At 37.5% G+C, this 14,195-nt stretch overlaps 1 protein-coding gene across 3 annotated transcripts; it reads right to left on the minus strand.

The window, feature by feature from the left end:
* Positions 1 to 200: 200 nt before the first annotated feature.
* On the minus strand, positions 201 to 6,262 carry asb8 (ankyrin repeat and SOCS box containing 8). 3 transcript variants are annotated; one of them, XM_084099795.1, is made up of 4 exons: positions 6,125 to 6,262; positions 4,028 to 4,234; positions 2,537 to 2,641; positions 201 to 1,956 (listed from the first exon to the last, which is right to left on the minus strand). In XM_084099795.1, the coding sequence occupies exons 2-4, from the start codon at positions 4,154 to 4,156 to the stop codon at positions 1,321 to 1,323; spliced, it is 870 nt and encodes a 289-aa protein (XP_083955921.1). In that variant the 5' UTR covers positions 4,157 to 4,234; positions 6,125 to 6,262; the 3' UTR covers positions 201 to 1,320. The 3 variants fall into 3 exon arrangements, with proteins under 3 accessions (XP_083955921.1, XP_083955923.1, XP_083955922.1); XM_084099797.1 differs by having other exon boundaries at positions 6,165 to 6,256; XM_084099796.1 differs by lacking the exon at positions 6,125 to 6,262 and adding an exon at positions 5,345 to 5,714.
* Between the last annotated feature and the right edge of the window lie 7,933 nt (positions 6,263 to 14,195).

Genomic DNA, 14,195 nt, shown 5'->3' on the forward strand with positions numbered 1-14,195 from the left:
TTACAAACAAGGCAATTGACAAAATTCTGTAGCTTTATCTGACTGTTTTATATAATGTGGTATTCCAGCGCCCTCTACTGGTAAAATAAATTATACACATAGTTCAAATAAGGTCTTGTGTCATTGACAAAGCATTTGATATGTGCCCTTGATCATGTTCACAGTTCACTTGATTTGGGGAAATAACTGCAGTAAAACGCTTGAACAATGCATGAAGTCTTTTACTGGTTAGTCTGCATGCATAAAACTAGATGTAAGCACTACATACTTCTTAATCAAGCAATATAACAACAACAACAACAAGAGAAATGAAAATAGAGCTGCAAAAAATCTCTTGGGGTTCACAAGATGTGACACAAGTGTAGACGTCCATTCATTTAAGACATTCCATTTACAATTTGCCAACATTTGGAATGATCATGCTAACGTGACACTGAGGCTGAAAGAAAATGAACATTCCCAATATTGACACAGAAGATTCTTGTTAAGGTTCGTAATGTTTTCATCTCAAACGTAAAAGCACAGCTCATTTTCTCCAATCATTAGCACCAAAAAAAAAATTTATAATACAGTCCAACACTCTAAATCAGAGAAATATGCATCATGAGTATGAAAGTGATAGAGGGACAGAAAAAGACATTGGTTTGAAATCCAATAAAGTGTTCTTACATTGTCCTACTTCAAAATGCCATAGATTAGAAAACAAATGTAAAACAATGTTGTTTTTGTGGCAAATTTACTCAATTTTTTCTCAACTTTTCCAGGATGTACTTATTCTCGATGACTGGGAAACCTCATAAAATGATTTAACAAAAATGTTAATATTTATTTGACTTTAAAACTTCATCTAAAGGCTTCAGTTATTTCCTTTAAAAACACCAAAAATTACAGCATAAATTAAAAAAACGAACTTAAAGAAGTTTGAAACGCAAAAATGTAATATATGATTATAACTTAAGTGCTGTTAAAGTGTTATTTTGTTTCCACTGCATTTACGTGTAAATAATATTTTTAAATAATTTTGTGTCTTTGCATTTTAGAATATTTCACATCTGTTATTTTAACATTATGGGTTCATAAATGCATTATCGACGTCTCTCTCCTACCAGATCGCTATTTCTCTGCACCAAAGCACATAATCGTACTGCAACCCAAGTCTGAATTTGCTTGATGACATTATGGCAACAAAACAAAAAATGGGCAACTTCCTTACATATTCACTCTGTATATGGACAGACACACTTCAGATCGCAGTCTGATTACAATCACATGTTCACATAGACAGAAGACCACGTCTGACATTAAGGACAGTCTTCTCGCTCAGTCTCTGAGGAGCACATATTCTTTCACTGACTCTGGAAGCGGGAGCTGTTTCACCGCAGACGGGAGGAACTGGACTCCCAGGCTATTACGAACGGCGCAGCGCGCCAAGGCTCGCAACGAGGGCGGCTGGGCTACCAGGTTAGTGAGTCGAGCCAGTAACTGAGGATCTTTAGTGAGCTCACGCGGTAAGGAGCCGTCGGCCCTGCGGATCTCGAACCTCCCCGCGGCACGGCAAAGCAGCTCCAGGCACTCTTCCTCCTGTTCCGTGCCCAGGCCCCGAGCCAGCAGCGCCACCAGCCGCGAGATGGGCGTCTGGCCCTTCAGGTTGGTGACGTGGACTTGAGCGCCGTATTCGAGCAGCACACGTACACTCTCCAGGTTGCCCTTCATGGCCGCCCAACTGAGGGGCGTGTCGTTATTGTAATCGCGGACGTTCGGACAGGCGCCGCTCTCCAACAGGGCCCGTACGCACTCTGGGTTATCTTTGAAGGCGGCCCAGTGCAGTGGGGTATCCTTGTTTCCGTCCAGCGCATTTGGCAGGGCTCCGTATTCTAGAAGCAGCTCCACACAACCCTCGTCCTTCTCTGCTGCGTAATGCAGGGCAGTGCGGTTGTAACCATCCAAGGCATTTACCTATGTGAGAAATGGTATAAATCTTCTATAATGCGCATGCTTTGAAGATTAGAAATGTCAACAGAATGGCATTTATTTGATATAGAAGTCTTTTGTAAACATTTGAATGTCTTTACAGTTTTCGAACACACTCAGAATAAAAGTTTTCATTTCTTTAAAAAAAAGAAACGTTTATACAGTTGTGCATCTATAGATTTTAACAAAAAAACTTTAATTTCTTATTAATATTTGAAAAGCTTTTGTCTGCCAAATCAAAGTCACGTGGTGCAACCTACATGCAATAATATGCAAGAAAGCAAAAAACAAAACAGGAAATGATGAAGAGGACCATAGAGAGGACCACTGCACACACTCATTATTGACAATCCAAGTGAAAATCTAACATTCCAATTATGACAATAAAAAGTTGGTTTAGGCTTTTAAAATATTTTATGGAGTGACTTCCCAAAAACATAATGCTATTTATGAATTAATTATTTCTGATATTTGTAAATAGAATTATTTCCCCTTTACAAATATTTAAACACTGTCAAAACGCTGAATTTAGGGAAATGGTTGGTTTCTAAGCTATATGATGTACCTCTGCGCCTTTCTCCAGCAAGAGCTCCACACAATCAGCATCCGCCACCATACAGGCACAGTGCAGGGGCTTCAGCGTGCCATGCATCCTGTTCACATCTGCTCCCTGGCAAAGGAGCACGTTTTCATTCAGAATGTGATATCAAATCAAAATCAAATCAAGTATATTTGTATAGCGCTTTTCACAATACAGATTGTATCAAAGCAGCTTCACAGTATTAAAATAAAATAATACAACAAAGTTTGTTTCTAGTGGAATTTATTGATTGATAGAATAAAATTAAATATCCCCAAAATATCCCCAACTGAGCAAGCCAAAGGCAACAGTGGCAAGGAACCGAAAAAACTCCATCAAGTGACCTAATGGTGTCCTAAAACTCCATCAGGTGACCTAATGGAGAAAAAAAAAAAAAAACCTTGGGAGAACCCAGGCTCAGTCGGGGCCAGTTCTCCTCTGGCATTTATGAACTAGAGGCCGGATTGTAGTTTGAAACTGTGAGATTAACAATATTATATGAATGCCTGGCCGAAAAGATGCGTCTTTAATCTAGTTTTAAACTGGGAGAGCGAGTCCGAGCAACGAACAGTATCAGGAAGACTATTCCAGAGTTTTGGAGCCAAATGTGAAAATGCTCTCCCTCCTTTGGTTGATCTGGATATCCTAGGTATGACCAAAAGCCTTGAATTTATTGATCTTAAAGAGCGCGATGGATTATAGGGCGATAGAAGATCCGTTAAATAGACTGGAGCTAAGCCGTTTAGGGCTTTATAAGTCAGTAGCAATACCTTGTAATTAATACGGAACTTTATAGGTAGCCAATGTAGTGATGATAAAATCGGTGTTATATGATCATATTTTCTTGATCTAGTAAGAACTCTAGCGGCGGCATTTTGAACTAACTGTAGCTTGTTTATTGAGGATGCAGGACAACCGGCTAATAAAGCATTACAGTAATCTAGTCTCGAGGTCATGAATGCATGAACTAACTTTTCTGCATCAGAAACTGATAGCATATTACGTAGCTTAGCAATGTTTCTAAGGTGGAAAAAGGCTGTTTTTGTAACATACGAAATATGATTTTCAAAAGACAGGTTACAATCGAGTATAACACCCAGGTCTTTTACTGTAGAGAATAAAGTAACAGGACATCCTACGATGTTAAAATTGTATTGTGAGAGGTTCTGTGGGCGGTTTTTTGAACCGATAAGTATTACCTCCGTCTTGTCTGGATTTAATAAAAGAAAATTACGCGTCATCCAATCTTTTATATCTTTAACACACTCTGTCAATTTGGATAATTTAGCGTTTTCATCCGGCCGTGATGAAATATATATTTGAGTGTCATCAGCATAACAATGGAAACTAATTCCATGTTTCCTTATAATATTTCCAAGTGGCATCATATATATTGAGAATAACAGAGGGCCCAACACAGATCCCTGCGGTTGTATATACGAAACAACTCTCTAAAGCTTTGGTAACACAACTTACCCTGCGTATAAGGTCTTCCACATTATCATGTGGGAAGGAGCGAATGGCCGCTATGGTTCGAATGAGCCTTTCCGACAATGAGTATTTGCTCTGAATACTCTGCATGATGTACCACATAGTAGAGCTCATGTGGAACAACAGGACATTTCACCCAGGCTGGGTGACGCCACACCGAGATGAGATGGCTGTGAAAGTGAAAAAATAATCCTAGAGAGAAAAAAAAGAGAAAAAAATCTATTAAGAAGAGAATGATGTTGACAGAACAAATAATATCTTTCTTTACATTAGGAATCATTATTCTCTTTAATACCAATTTAGTATTTAGTACTGGTTGACAATGAGCGTGTTCTTACGGCCACTTATTTAATGATAATAATAGACTAATAATCTGACAATTGTCAAATTATATAGATGTCAAGAAATATTAAACAAATGATAAAAAAATTATGTAAATTATATTTATTATTATTTTTAACTTGACAATTATTAAAATGAAATAAAAATAGATGTCAATAAATTAATCATAATAAATGAATAAATAAAAGATAAACACATTTTTGTTTTCATACTAGTACTGTTTTTCCATTTGCCTGTAATTTAATGTAAAAAAGTACATTAATTGTACCCGCTTTTTATTGTTGCCTTTATTTATATTTTCTGCCTTTATTTATTTAATCTTTCACTTCTTAAATTTCAAACTCTATTCATTCATTAATTTCTATTTGTCCATATGATATGAGGGTAAATAATGCATCTCTTCAAAACACTTATTCATTCATTCATTCATTCATTTTTAATTTTGTCAAATTTTGGTACTCCTTCTAGGTTCAGGTAATACTCTGGTGGGTTAAATGGAGCTTCAGCCATGAAAAGCATTGACATATTGTTTATACTAGTAAAATACATGTATTCTGCGTGTAGCAAGTGCCTGACACACTCGACCCAGTCTTATAAATGTTGATCAAAATATGCATACAGCCTGGGTCATACAGATAAATAAGGCAAACGGGCTGCTTGCTGTTCGTCTCGTCTTGTTGTCATGCTGTCAACAAAAGGTCGCATGACAGATCAGCTAGCAAAAACACACAACATTTGACAAGCAAATGAAGTCTAAAACATGACAGCTTAGCAGCTAATAGCGCTAGAAAAAAAAAAGTCTAGTTGCATATAAAATAAATGCTTTCAAAAAAGAAAAACAAAATACAGTGTTGTGCTCATGTTTATCACTCCTTTCTGTATGTGTCCTACCGGAGTGAACTAACGTTAGCCGTTTGGGGCTAGTTTCGACACCCGGGACGTGAAATAACATTTTCTTACCTCTGGATCTTCTTAGGTGCAAGTGCACGAAAAAAAGGGAAGTGTAAAGTGTGTAATCGAAGACGATTAAATGCTAAAACTGTAACTGTAAGAAGTGAAACCAGCTGCAGGTTTGGAGAGCTAATCTGCCAGTGTGTGTGTCCGCTCGCTCAACACAAACACAGTGACGTCACGAGAGGAAGTGACAAACTATTTTAAAACGCCATTTATCCGTTTGTTTTCATTGGCGAGAGACATTTGTATCGTGTAATTGCGGCTAGAAATACAGCTAAAATTAGTTGTGCGCGTCTGTATGTGTGAGACGCCATTCTTCACATACCGTACTGTTCGTGCCAAATATAGACACGATGGGCCCTGCGCTGCGGCCCCTGAGTGAATGTCACTTTACGTCCCTCAGTGCCCTCACACCCCCATTGTTTCCATGTTACAGAACAACTTAAATAAACTTGTCCAAAAGATACATAATGCTTAAATTAGTCAAAGTGGTGTAATGTAGGCCTATGCATGCACCAATATTATATATGACAGCCTTATGTAACACTGTTAGTGTTTTACATTGTAATTTACACTGTCTGCACATTGTCCTCAACACATTAGTGCTCAAAAGTTCAGGGTCTGTAAGTATTTTAAATGCATTAAGTCGAGACACGGCAGGCAAAAACATCGATTTTTCATGCAGTGGTCAGTTTTGAGATTTTGGGCTAGTTTACTCCTTCAATGTTCTTTCAAGCTGCTATAAAGAAAACGTTGAAAATATACATTAAGATGTTTATTTATTACATTTTGTTTACTTGCGGCGATAAGTTTCTCCCGAATTTACCAAGAAGTTAGCATTCCAACGCGACATGCCGAGTTCCGTCTGTTTACTGAAGTCTTGTCATGACCGGTCTCGTTGTGAGTCTCCTGCACAACGCTATGTAACCCAAATATGGGCATTTCCTTTCTATCAGTAACCAATCGTGAATGTCCAAATAAAAGGGGGATTTAAAGCTAATGACGAAATCTCATTTAGAGCTATTAAATCTTTAAATGCCGTTTTCTCAAAATTAGTTTTTTGTCATTCTCCAGTATAAACATCTCAGGCTATGTAGCACCTATGTACACCAAACTTTCCAGTTATACACTTAGCAGTATTTTGAAGATATTTTCACAGGGATTTGTTAATAAATCATTCCTGGCCTGATTTATTTTATATTTTATTCAAAAAAATATGGTGAAAATTTATTTTTTAAAGCTATGGACAATATATTTTGATTTCCTAGGTCATGAAAGCATAAATCCTGAAATCCCTCTGATTTTTTTTTTTTTTTTTTCATCTTGTGTGTAAAAAAAAAAAAAAAAAAAAAAAATTGCACCTGGCTTTATCATATGTTCAGATCTATCTACCAAAAATATATGCAAAATCACACATATTTAATGAGATTATGCCTAATTTGCATAATTAAACATACAAATTTCAAAAACTTGTAATACTTTTTTATATATACTTGTGTAAGTAATCAACTGAGGAAGTTTCATGGTGATATCTGTTATTTAAAAAATTTACCCTATTCACCTGTAGTGTCTCACCTTAAATTCAACAAAAGTGACAGTAAAGACTTTTAAATTGTTACATAGCATCTTTTAAGCCACTACATCAACTTCTTTCATCATATGGGTGGGGGAACGGATTCCGACAGCTGGATTGTTTGCCATTGGATTCTGTTTCCCCCAGGTTTCTTACACAAGGATGTTCTAATATTTATCAAACTGATGCTGGTTAAGTTTCACGCACAAAGAGGATAAGAATCAGCATCTTTTAAGCCACTATCAACTTATCTCATCATATGGGTGGGGGAACGGATTCAGACAGCTGGATTGCTTGCTGTCGGATTCTGCTCCCCCTATGTTATATGTAGAAAATTAGGTTCTAATATTTACAAAACTGACAGTTGGCACCAATGGCCTTGTAGGAAGTGCATGTCATTTAACGCTATTGTGCTTTAGGACAGGGGTTCCCAAACTTTTCCATGCCAAGGCCCCCCAAATACCACTAGGTTCTGGCCAAGGCCCCCCGTATTGAACCCATCGACAATACTATGGCACGGCACATGTAGAAATAAATAAATACAACATCTAGGTGAACATCAGATTATGTGATGGTGTTTGATACCAGCCAATCAGAAAGATGAGATGCACCGATTACAATTTTCAAGGCAGATTACGATTTTTCATTGAGTTTGACCTGCCGATACAGATTTAAGCCGATTCTGATTTCATTTTTTCTAACCACTTTACAGCACACACAAATAGGCCTATGTATTTTTATATATATATATATATATATATATATATATATATAATAAAACACCACTTTTACCCAAACTGGTTAATAAAAACAAGTTTAAATGGATACATTCTCTATAAATATTTTTGTCTTCATTTTCTTTTCTGACATAGCCTACTCCTTGTTAAAACACACTATACATGCAAATTATGTGCATTTTGTTTGAGTGAAATCATATTTATTTTGTCCATCAAAAGTGTGCTTTCACTTTAACTGAGCGTGAGCAGCGCTACAAAAATAGACTCGGCGTCGAAACCCTCCGCTTCACTGCTGCTCATGCGACGCTCCTGCTTGACGCTCACCCGCTGCTCCAGCTCGCGGTGTGAATGCACTCACTGAACATGCACGCCGAAAAAAATTCGCGCTGCTCACGCGCCGCTCGCGATCTGAAACGGCCGTAATTCACAAGGTTTCCTGTGCGTTCTGTGTGCATGTGTGATGTTGATGTTGCGCGATGTTATTCATGCGGCGCCCGAGTGCATTTGAATTGGCATATGTCAGACTGAATATCAGTGAAAATCGGCCAATTCTTGTCACTAGCCGATCAATCAGATATCAGATAGGCTATGCAACAAATTATTATAATGTTTTTTCATAACAATACTCATATTAGCAAATATTTATTTTTTTACTTTTTTTTACTTTTTTTTTTCCAACTTGCTGCGGCCCCCCTGGCGCCCCCTGGCGGCCCCCCAGGGGGCCGCGGCCCCCACTTTGAAAACCCCTGCTTTAGGAGACCCGGTTTCGAAACCAAGTTTATGACCTTTTAATGATCCCATCCCCCCTCTCTCTCATACGTTGTTTCAGTCTGTCCTATCAGGATAAAAACGGCAAAAAAAATCTTAAAATGATGCTGGTTAAGATCCATCCTCACACAGACTAGAATCAGCATCTTTTAAGCCACTACATCAACTTCTTTCATCATATGGGTGGGGGAACGGATTCAGACAGCTGGATTGTTTGCAGTCGGATTCTGTTCCCCCCAGGTTTCTTACACAAGGATGTTCCAATATTTATCAAACTGGTGCTGGTTAAGTTTCACGCACAAAGAGGATATAATCAGCATATTTTAAGCCACTACATCAACATCTCTCATCATTTGGGTGGGGGAACGGATTCCGACCGCTGGATTGCTTGTCGTTTGGATGTCGTTTTCATCCATTTCTTGTTTTGGGGAGTTTCTGCCTTTAGTCTCCTGTTCTCCTCTTAAACTGGTGAAATGCATGTTCAATTGGATTTAAATCTGGAGAATGACTTGGTCCATTTCTTTCTCATAGCCTACTCATTGAATTTGTGAAAATCATCGTATTTTGGGTCATTTTCCTATTGCAATATGAAGCACTTGAGCCTGGTGGCATTTTCTTGTACACTTCGGAATTAATTTTGCTGCCACAGTCATGCCTGGTCCAGAGGCAGCCATGTACGCACATGACACTACCTCCACCATACTTTACAGATGAGGTCGCTTTGGATCATTTGCAGTTCCGTTTTTCTTTCTCCACAATTTTGTTTTCCCGTCACTTTGATAAAGGTTCATCTTTGTCTCATTCCAACTCCAATCTGGTTTTTCTATGTTTGGTGCTGATGGAAGATTGAATTTTGCTCTGTAATTCTTCAGTCGAAGTCTCCTGTGAACAGTAGATTGTGAGACCATCATCACCCCAGCTTTTTGGAGGTTGCTGATCATTTGACTGACAGTTATTTTAGTTTAGTTTTTTTTTTTTTGTGATTTGTCTGTCATCAACTGCTGTTGTTTTTCTTGGCCGACTCGGTCGTTGACGGTTGCTGAAGTCAGCAGAACGTTTCTTTCTTTTACAGGACATTCCAAACTGCTGATTTGGCTATGCCCAATATTTGTGAGCAGCTCTAATTGCTTTTCTCAGCTCTCTCGTCTTCATCCTGGCTGATGCAGAGCTGCCAACTCTCGCGCATTTACCGTGAGACTCACGCAATTAACACTTTTCACACGCTCTCACGCCACGCATCCATTTTCTCACGCACAGAAAAATCGCGAAGCAAAGAGGACACGGAAACCGACAGACTAGACAGAGCAGGTTAGTTATGATATAAAAAAAAATCAGATTCTGTAAATTTTATTACGAAATTCAAACAATAAATACCGTTTTGGCGTTTGTAAATGCAGGGCTGCCAACTTTTGAGTTTAGCTTGGAGTGAGATTTAAAAAAAAAAATAAAAAAAAAAATATTGCATCACAATAAGTGTAATTGTGATTGTCAAAACATTTGGTAACTAAATAGAATTTTATGAAGTTTAGTGACAGCATGTTACAATGTTTACATTGTACAGTGACTGGTAGGATACAGTTTTTATTATTGCTTGACAAAAATTTCAAGATTTCAATTCCATTCTTGTGATTTGATTCCGATTTTTATTCAATATTATATTGTCTAATTTGGATACATGTTTATTTTAAATTTTATTTCAAAAAATAATCTCACCTAATGCTGTAAACATAGAGGGCCCAATCTGCTGGTATTATTAAAGGTTAAAAATAACAAATTCAATTAAATATAATGCAGTTTTTGTTATAATAACAATTATTTAATGACATAAGTAAAAATATAATAAATATGTAATATAGTGCTCAGCAAAATCTCCTCTCTAGCAATTTTTTCTATTCAATTAACATGCTATGGTCATTAAATGGCTTTCCTGAGGTAAATGTAACGTTATGTGACATAATTGTTCTCCTGCTGTTATATTGACCTCTTTCCGTGGTTGAAAAACACTAATTGGTCGATATTATGTATACTTTCGGTAAGTTGTACTGCATCTTTAAATAAAAAAGTAACAGATGATCGAACCGAGCACTTGACTTCAACGTGCACTTGAACTGAGGCGCTCAGCGATCTGTCACGTCACATTTACAAGCGCCAAACGTATTTTTGTCTGAATTTCGTAATAAAATTGACGGAATCTAAGAGCTGAGAATTAGTTTAATATTACGAGTACCTCTTTGCTCCGCAATTTTTCTGTGCGTGAGAAAATTGATGTGTGGCGTGAGAGCGTGTGAAAAGTGTCAATTGCGTGTGTCTCACGCTCAATGCGTGAGAGTTGGCAGCCCTGAAATGTGACGTGACAGATCCCTATAGCGGCACGTGAACCGATGATCTCTACTAGTAGTGCAGCAGATTAGTAAAAAAATCGTTCACTTTGGTATAGAAGCATGAAATTTGGCACAGATACTCTCTAAGGGCCACTATTTTGGAAAAAGGCGTTGGCCACTCAAAAATTCAATATGGCGGCCATTGCTATTCAATGCTTATTATATCAATTATTCAAACAGTGATCCAAGCATAAAATTTGATACAAATATACTCTCTAAAGGACATGTTAATAGAAAAAGATTTTTTCTATTAAAGATGGCCACCGTTCCTGTCGAATATTATTTATTTGAATTGTTTAAATGGTGATGCAAGCATAAAATTAGGCAGAAATACTCTTCAAGGAACATTCTTTTGGAAAAAGGTATGTGCCACTCAAAAAATTCAGGATGGCCACCATTTCTGTCAAATAGTCATAATGTCTGCTTTGTCTGCCTCCTCTCCTTTGACCTGTCCAGCTTAGTTAAACTTGCCAGGGATATAAAATCCTCGCCGGCATTGCTCTCAGGTTCATTGGAGTACACAAGCCTCTCCACCACGGCAAGGTGTAGTCCACAGAGAGGAAGGACCACTGTTAGAAAAAAGGATACGCTGCTGGTACAGGTTACAGTGGGGAGAACAAGTATTTGATACACTGCTGATTTTGGTTTTGGTTTGAAGGTTTTCCTACTTACAAAGCATGTAGAGGTCTGTAATTTTTATCATAGGTACACTTCAACTGTGAGAGACGGAATCTAAAACAAAAATCCAGAAAATCACATTGTATGATTTTTAAATAATTAATTTGCATTTTATTGCATGACATAAGTATTTTATCACCTAACAACCAGTAAGAATTACGGCTCTCACAGACCTGTTAGTTTTTCTTTAAGAAGCCCTCCTGTTCTCCACTCATTACCTGTATTAACTGCACCTGTTTGAACTTGTTACCAAGAACTACAGGAAACGTATGATCTCTGTAATTGCAAACAAAGGTTTCTGTACCAAATATTAAGTTCTGCTTTTCTGATGTATCAAATACTTATGTCTTGCAATAAAATGCAAATTAATTACTTAAAAATCATACAATGTGATTTTCTGGATTTTTGTTTTAGATTCCGTCACTCACAGTTGAAGAGTACCTATGATAGAAATTACAGACTTCTACACGCTTTGTAAGTGGGAAAACCTGCAAAATCATCAGTGTATCAAATACTTGTTCTCCCCACTGTATCTGCGAGACGGAAGGCGGAAGGACCATCAGAATTGAGACTGGTTTCAACAATATAGGTGACCAGTTCAGAAAGAGCCATAGGAAAGATGGCTGGTTGAATTGTTTCACTCTGTGACTCTTTCTCAAGCCTTCTGAGGTGGAGTTTCTCTCTGTTGTAAAGATGAATGAGACACAAATGATGGTATTTCAGCTCCTGTGCAATGGCATCAGCACCATTTAGTTGAGACAATAATTTAGCATCATTCAGTGTTTGTGCACATTCATGTAGTCTGTCATTCAGTTGCAGTGTCATTACCTGACGTAGGTCAGATTCAGGAGATATGTTACCACAAAGAAAGCAAACCTGATCATCTAGACTTTTCTGCATCATGGTTCTGCGATGCTTTGTTTGGCCTTGATCTGTCTCACTACATTGAGCATCGGATTGTTGCTTCTGGGCACAAAGTAACTTTGTGTTGTTGAACTGAAGTCGACAATTGTAGTGATACTTCGCTTGGTTCCTTCTCAAAGTAGCTTCTATACCACCACCTTCATCCAATCGTTCCAGGCATTTTGTTCATCTTGTGAAAGAGTGGAATGTTGGTGGCAATCATTTTATAGCCATCATGTTGAGAAACATGATGGGTAGGTGGTGATTGGAGGGGTTCCTTTGTGTCTGTCTGACAAAGACAACATTTCATCCAATCCGATTTTTATTTGCCATTTTGGAGGTTTGTTGTCTGATTAAGGCCGAGGGGTTATCCTTTTACCACCTCAATCATAGACATAGTTCATATTCAGGTATGGGATACAACTAAGTACGAGTCACCTACACCTAGCCCAATCATTCATCCAGTGCCATTTATGTCCCATGTGATCTGTACACCTTCCAGGTAAGCATACATGAACAAGTCATGTATTGCCCCACTTACCCTTGGCTCGGCTCTCCCGCACTGGCACAACCTGTCAATTCAGGTGCGGCTATCTAACTACATCTATTACTAGCTAATTGATGAGGGGCTGTTAGACAGCATTTGGGACACTAAACTTAGCTATACTATTACTACTAGTCAAGAACTACAGTGACACCAGAGATCAGCTGACACTGAACCCCATGCTGAGTTCCACAGCAGTGAAGTCACCAGTGTGCACTGGTTGTGTAATGACGTTCACTCTATTAAACAAAAACTTCCTTTACACATTAAATTGAGCTCTGACAGAAATGGTGGCCATCTTGAAAATGGTCGCCATCTTGAATTTTTGAGTGGCACACATCTTTTTCCATGATAATGTTCCTTTAAGAGTATTTGTACCAAATTTCATGATAGCATCACCATTTGAATTTTTTTTTTTAAGGATTCAAGAAAAATGGCGGCCATCTTGAAAAATGGTTGCCATCTTGAATTTTTGAGGGACAAGCACCGTTTTCCAAAAAAACATTCTGAAGAGAGTATTTTCACAAAATGTTATGCCTACATCACTGTTTGAACGATTGACATAATGAGCATTTGACAGAAATAGCGGCCATCTTGAAAAAATGGCCGCCATGTTGAATTTTTGGGTGGCCAACGCCTTTTTCCCAAAAAGTGACCCTTAGAGAGTATCTGTGCCAAATTTCATGCTTTTATACCAATTTGAACGATTCTCTTGAAATATGCCATTAATCTGCTGCACTATAGCTAAAAGTAAATAAACACGAATGAACAATGTTAAAAGAAACAGTACAACTTACAGAAATGTATATTCATCATACATAATATCGATCAATCAGTGTTTTTCAACCGTGGAAAGTGTCAATAAAACAGCTGGAGACCAATTATGTCACATAACATTTACCTCAGGAAAGCCATTTGATGACCATAATATAGGCTATAGCACGTTAGTTGGCTAGAAAAAAAGAGCTATAGAGAGTATTTTGCTAAATATGTGTACTATATTACATATTTATTATTTTTTACTTATATCATTAAATAAAGTTGTTATTATAATAATAAAAAAACGCATTATATTTAATTTGAGTTATTTTTAACCTTAAATAATACTACCAGCTGATAAGGCTCTCTGTATGTTTACAGCATTAGGTGAGATTTTTTTTTTCTTGAGAAAAATTAACGCCTATCTTGTGTAGGCCTACCTAATATTTATCCAAATTAGTCAATATTAAATCAAATCACAAGAACTGGATTGAATTGAAATCCTGAAATTTGT

The sequence above is a fragment of the Abramis brama genome, assembly GCF_963993115.1.
Source record: "Abramis brama genome assembly, chromosome: 22".
NCBI classification, from domain to species: Eukaryota; Metazoa; Chordata; class Actinopteri; order Cypriniformes; family Leuciscidae; genus Abramis; species Abramis brama.

What these genes read in the sequence shown, in the direction of transcription:
- asb8 (XM_084099795.1), bottom strand. Translation starts at nt 4,156, where the DNA reads ATGAGCTCTACTATGTGGTACATCATGCAGAGTATTCAGAGCAAATAC. An exon ending in TGGAAGACCTTATACGCAGG is followed by an intron (nt 2,642 to 4,027) that starts GTAAGTTGTGTT and finishes CTCCTTTGCCAG; the next exon opens with GGAGCAGATGTGAACAGGAT. An exon ending in TGCTGGAGAAAGGCGCAGAG is followed by an intron (nt 1,957 to 2,536) that starts GTACATCATATA and finishes TTTCTCACATAG; the next exon opens with GTAAATGCCTTGGATGGTTA.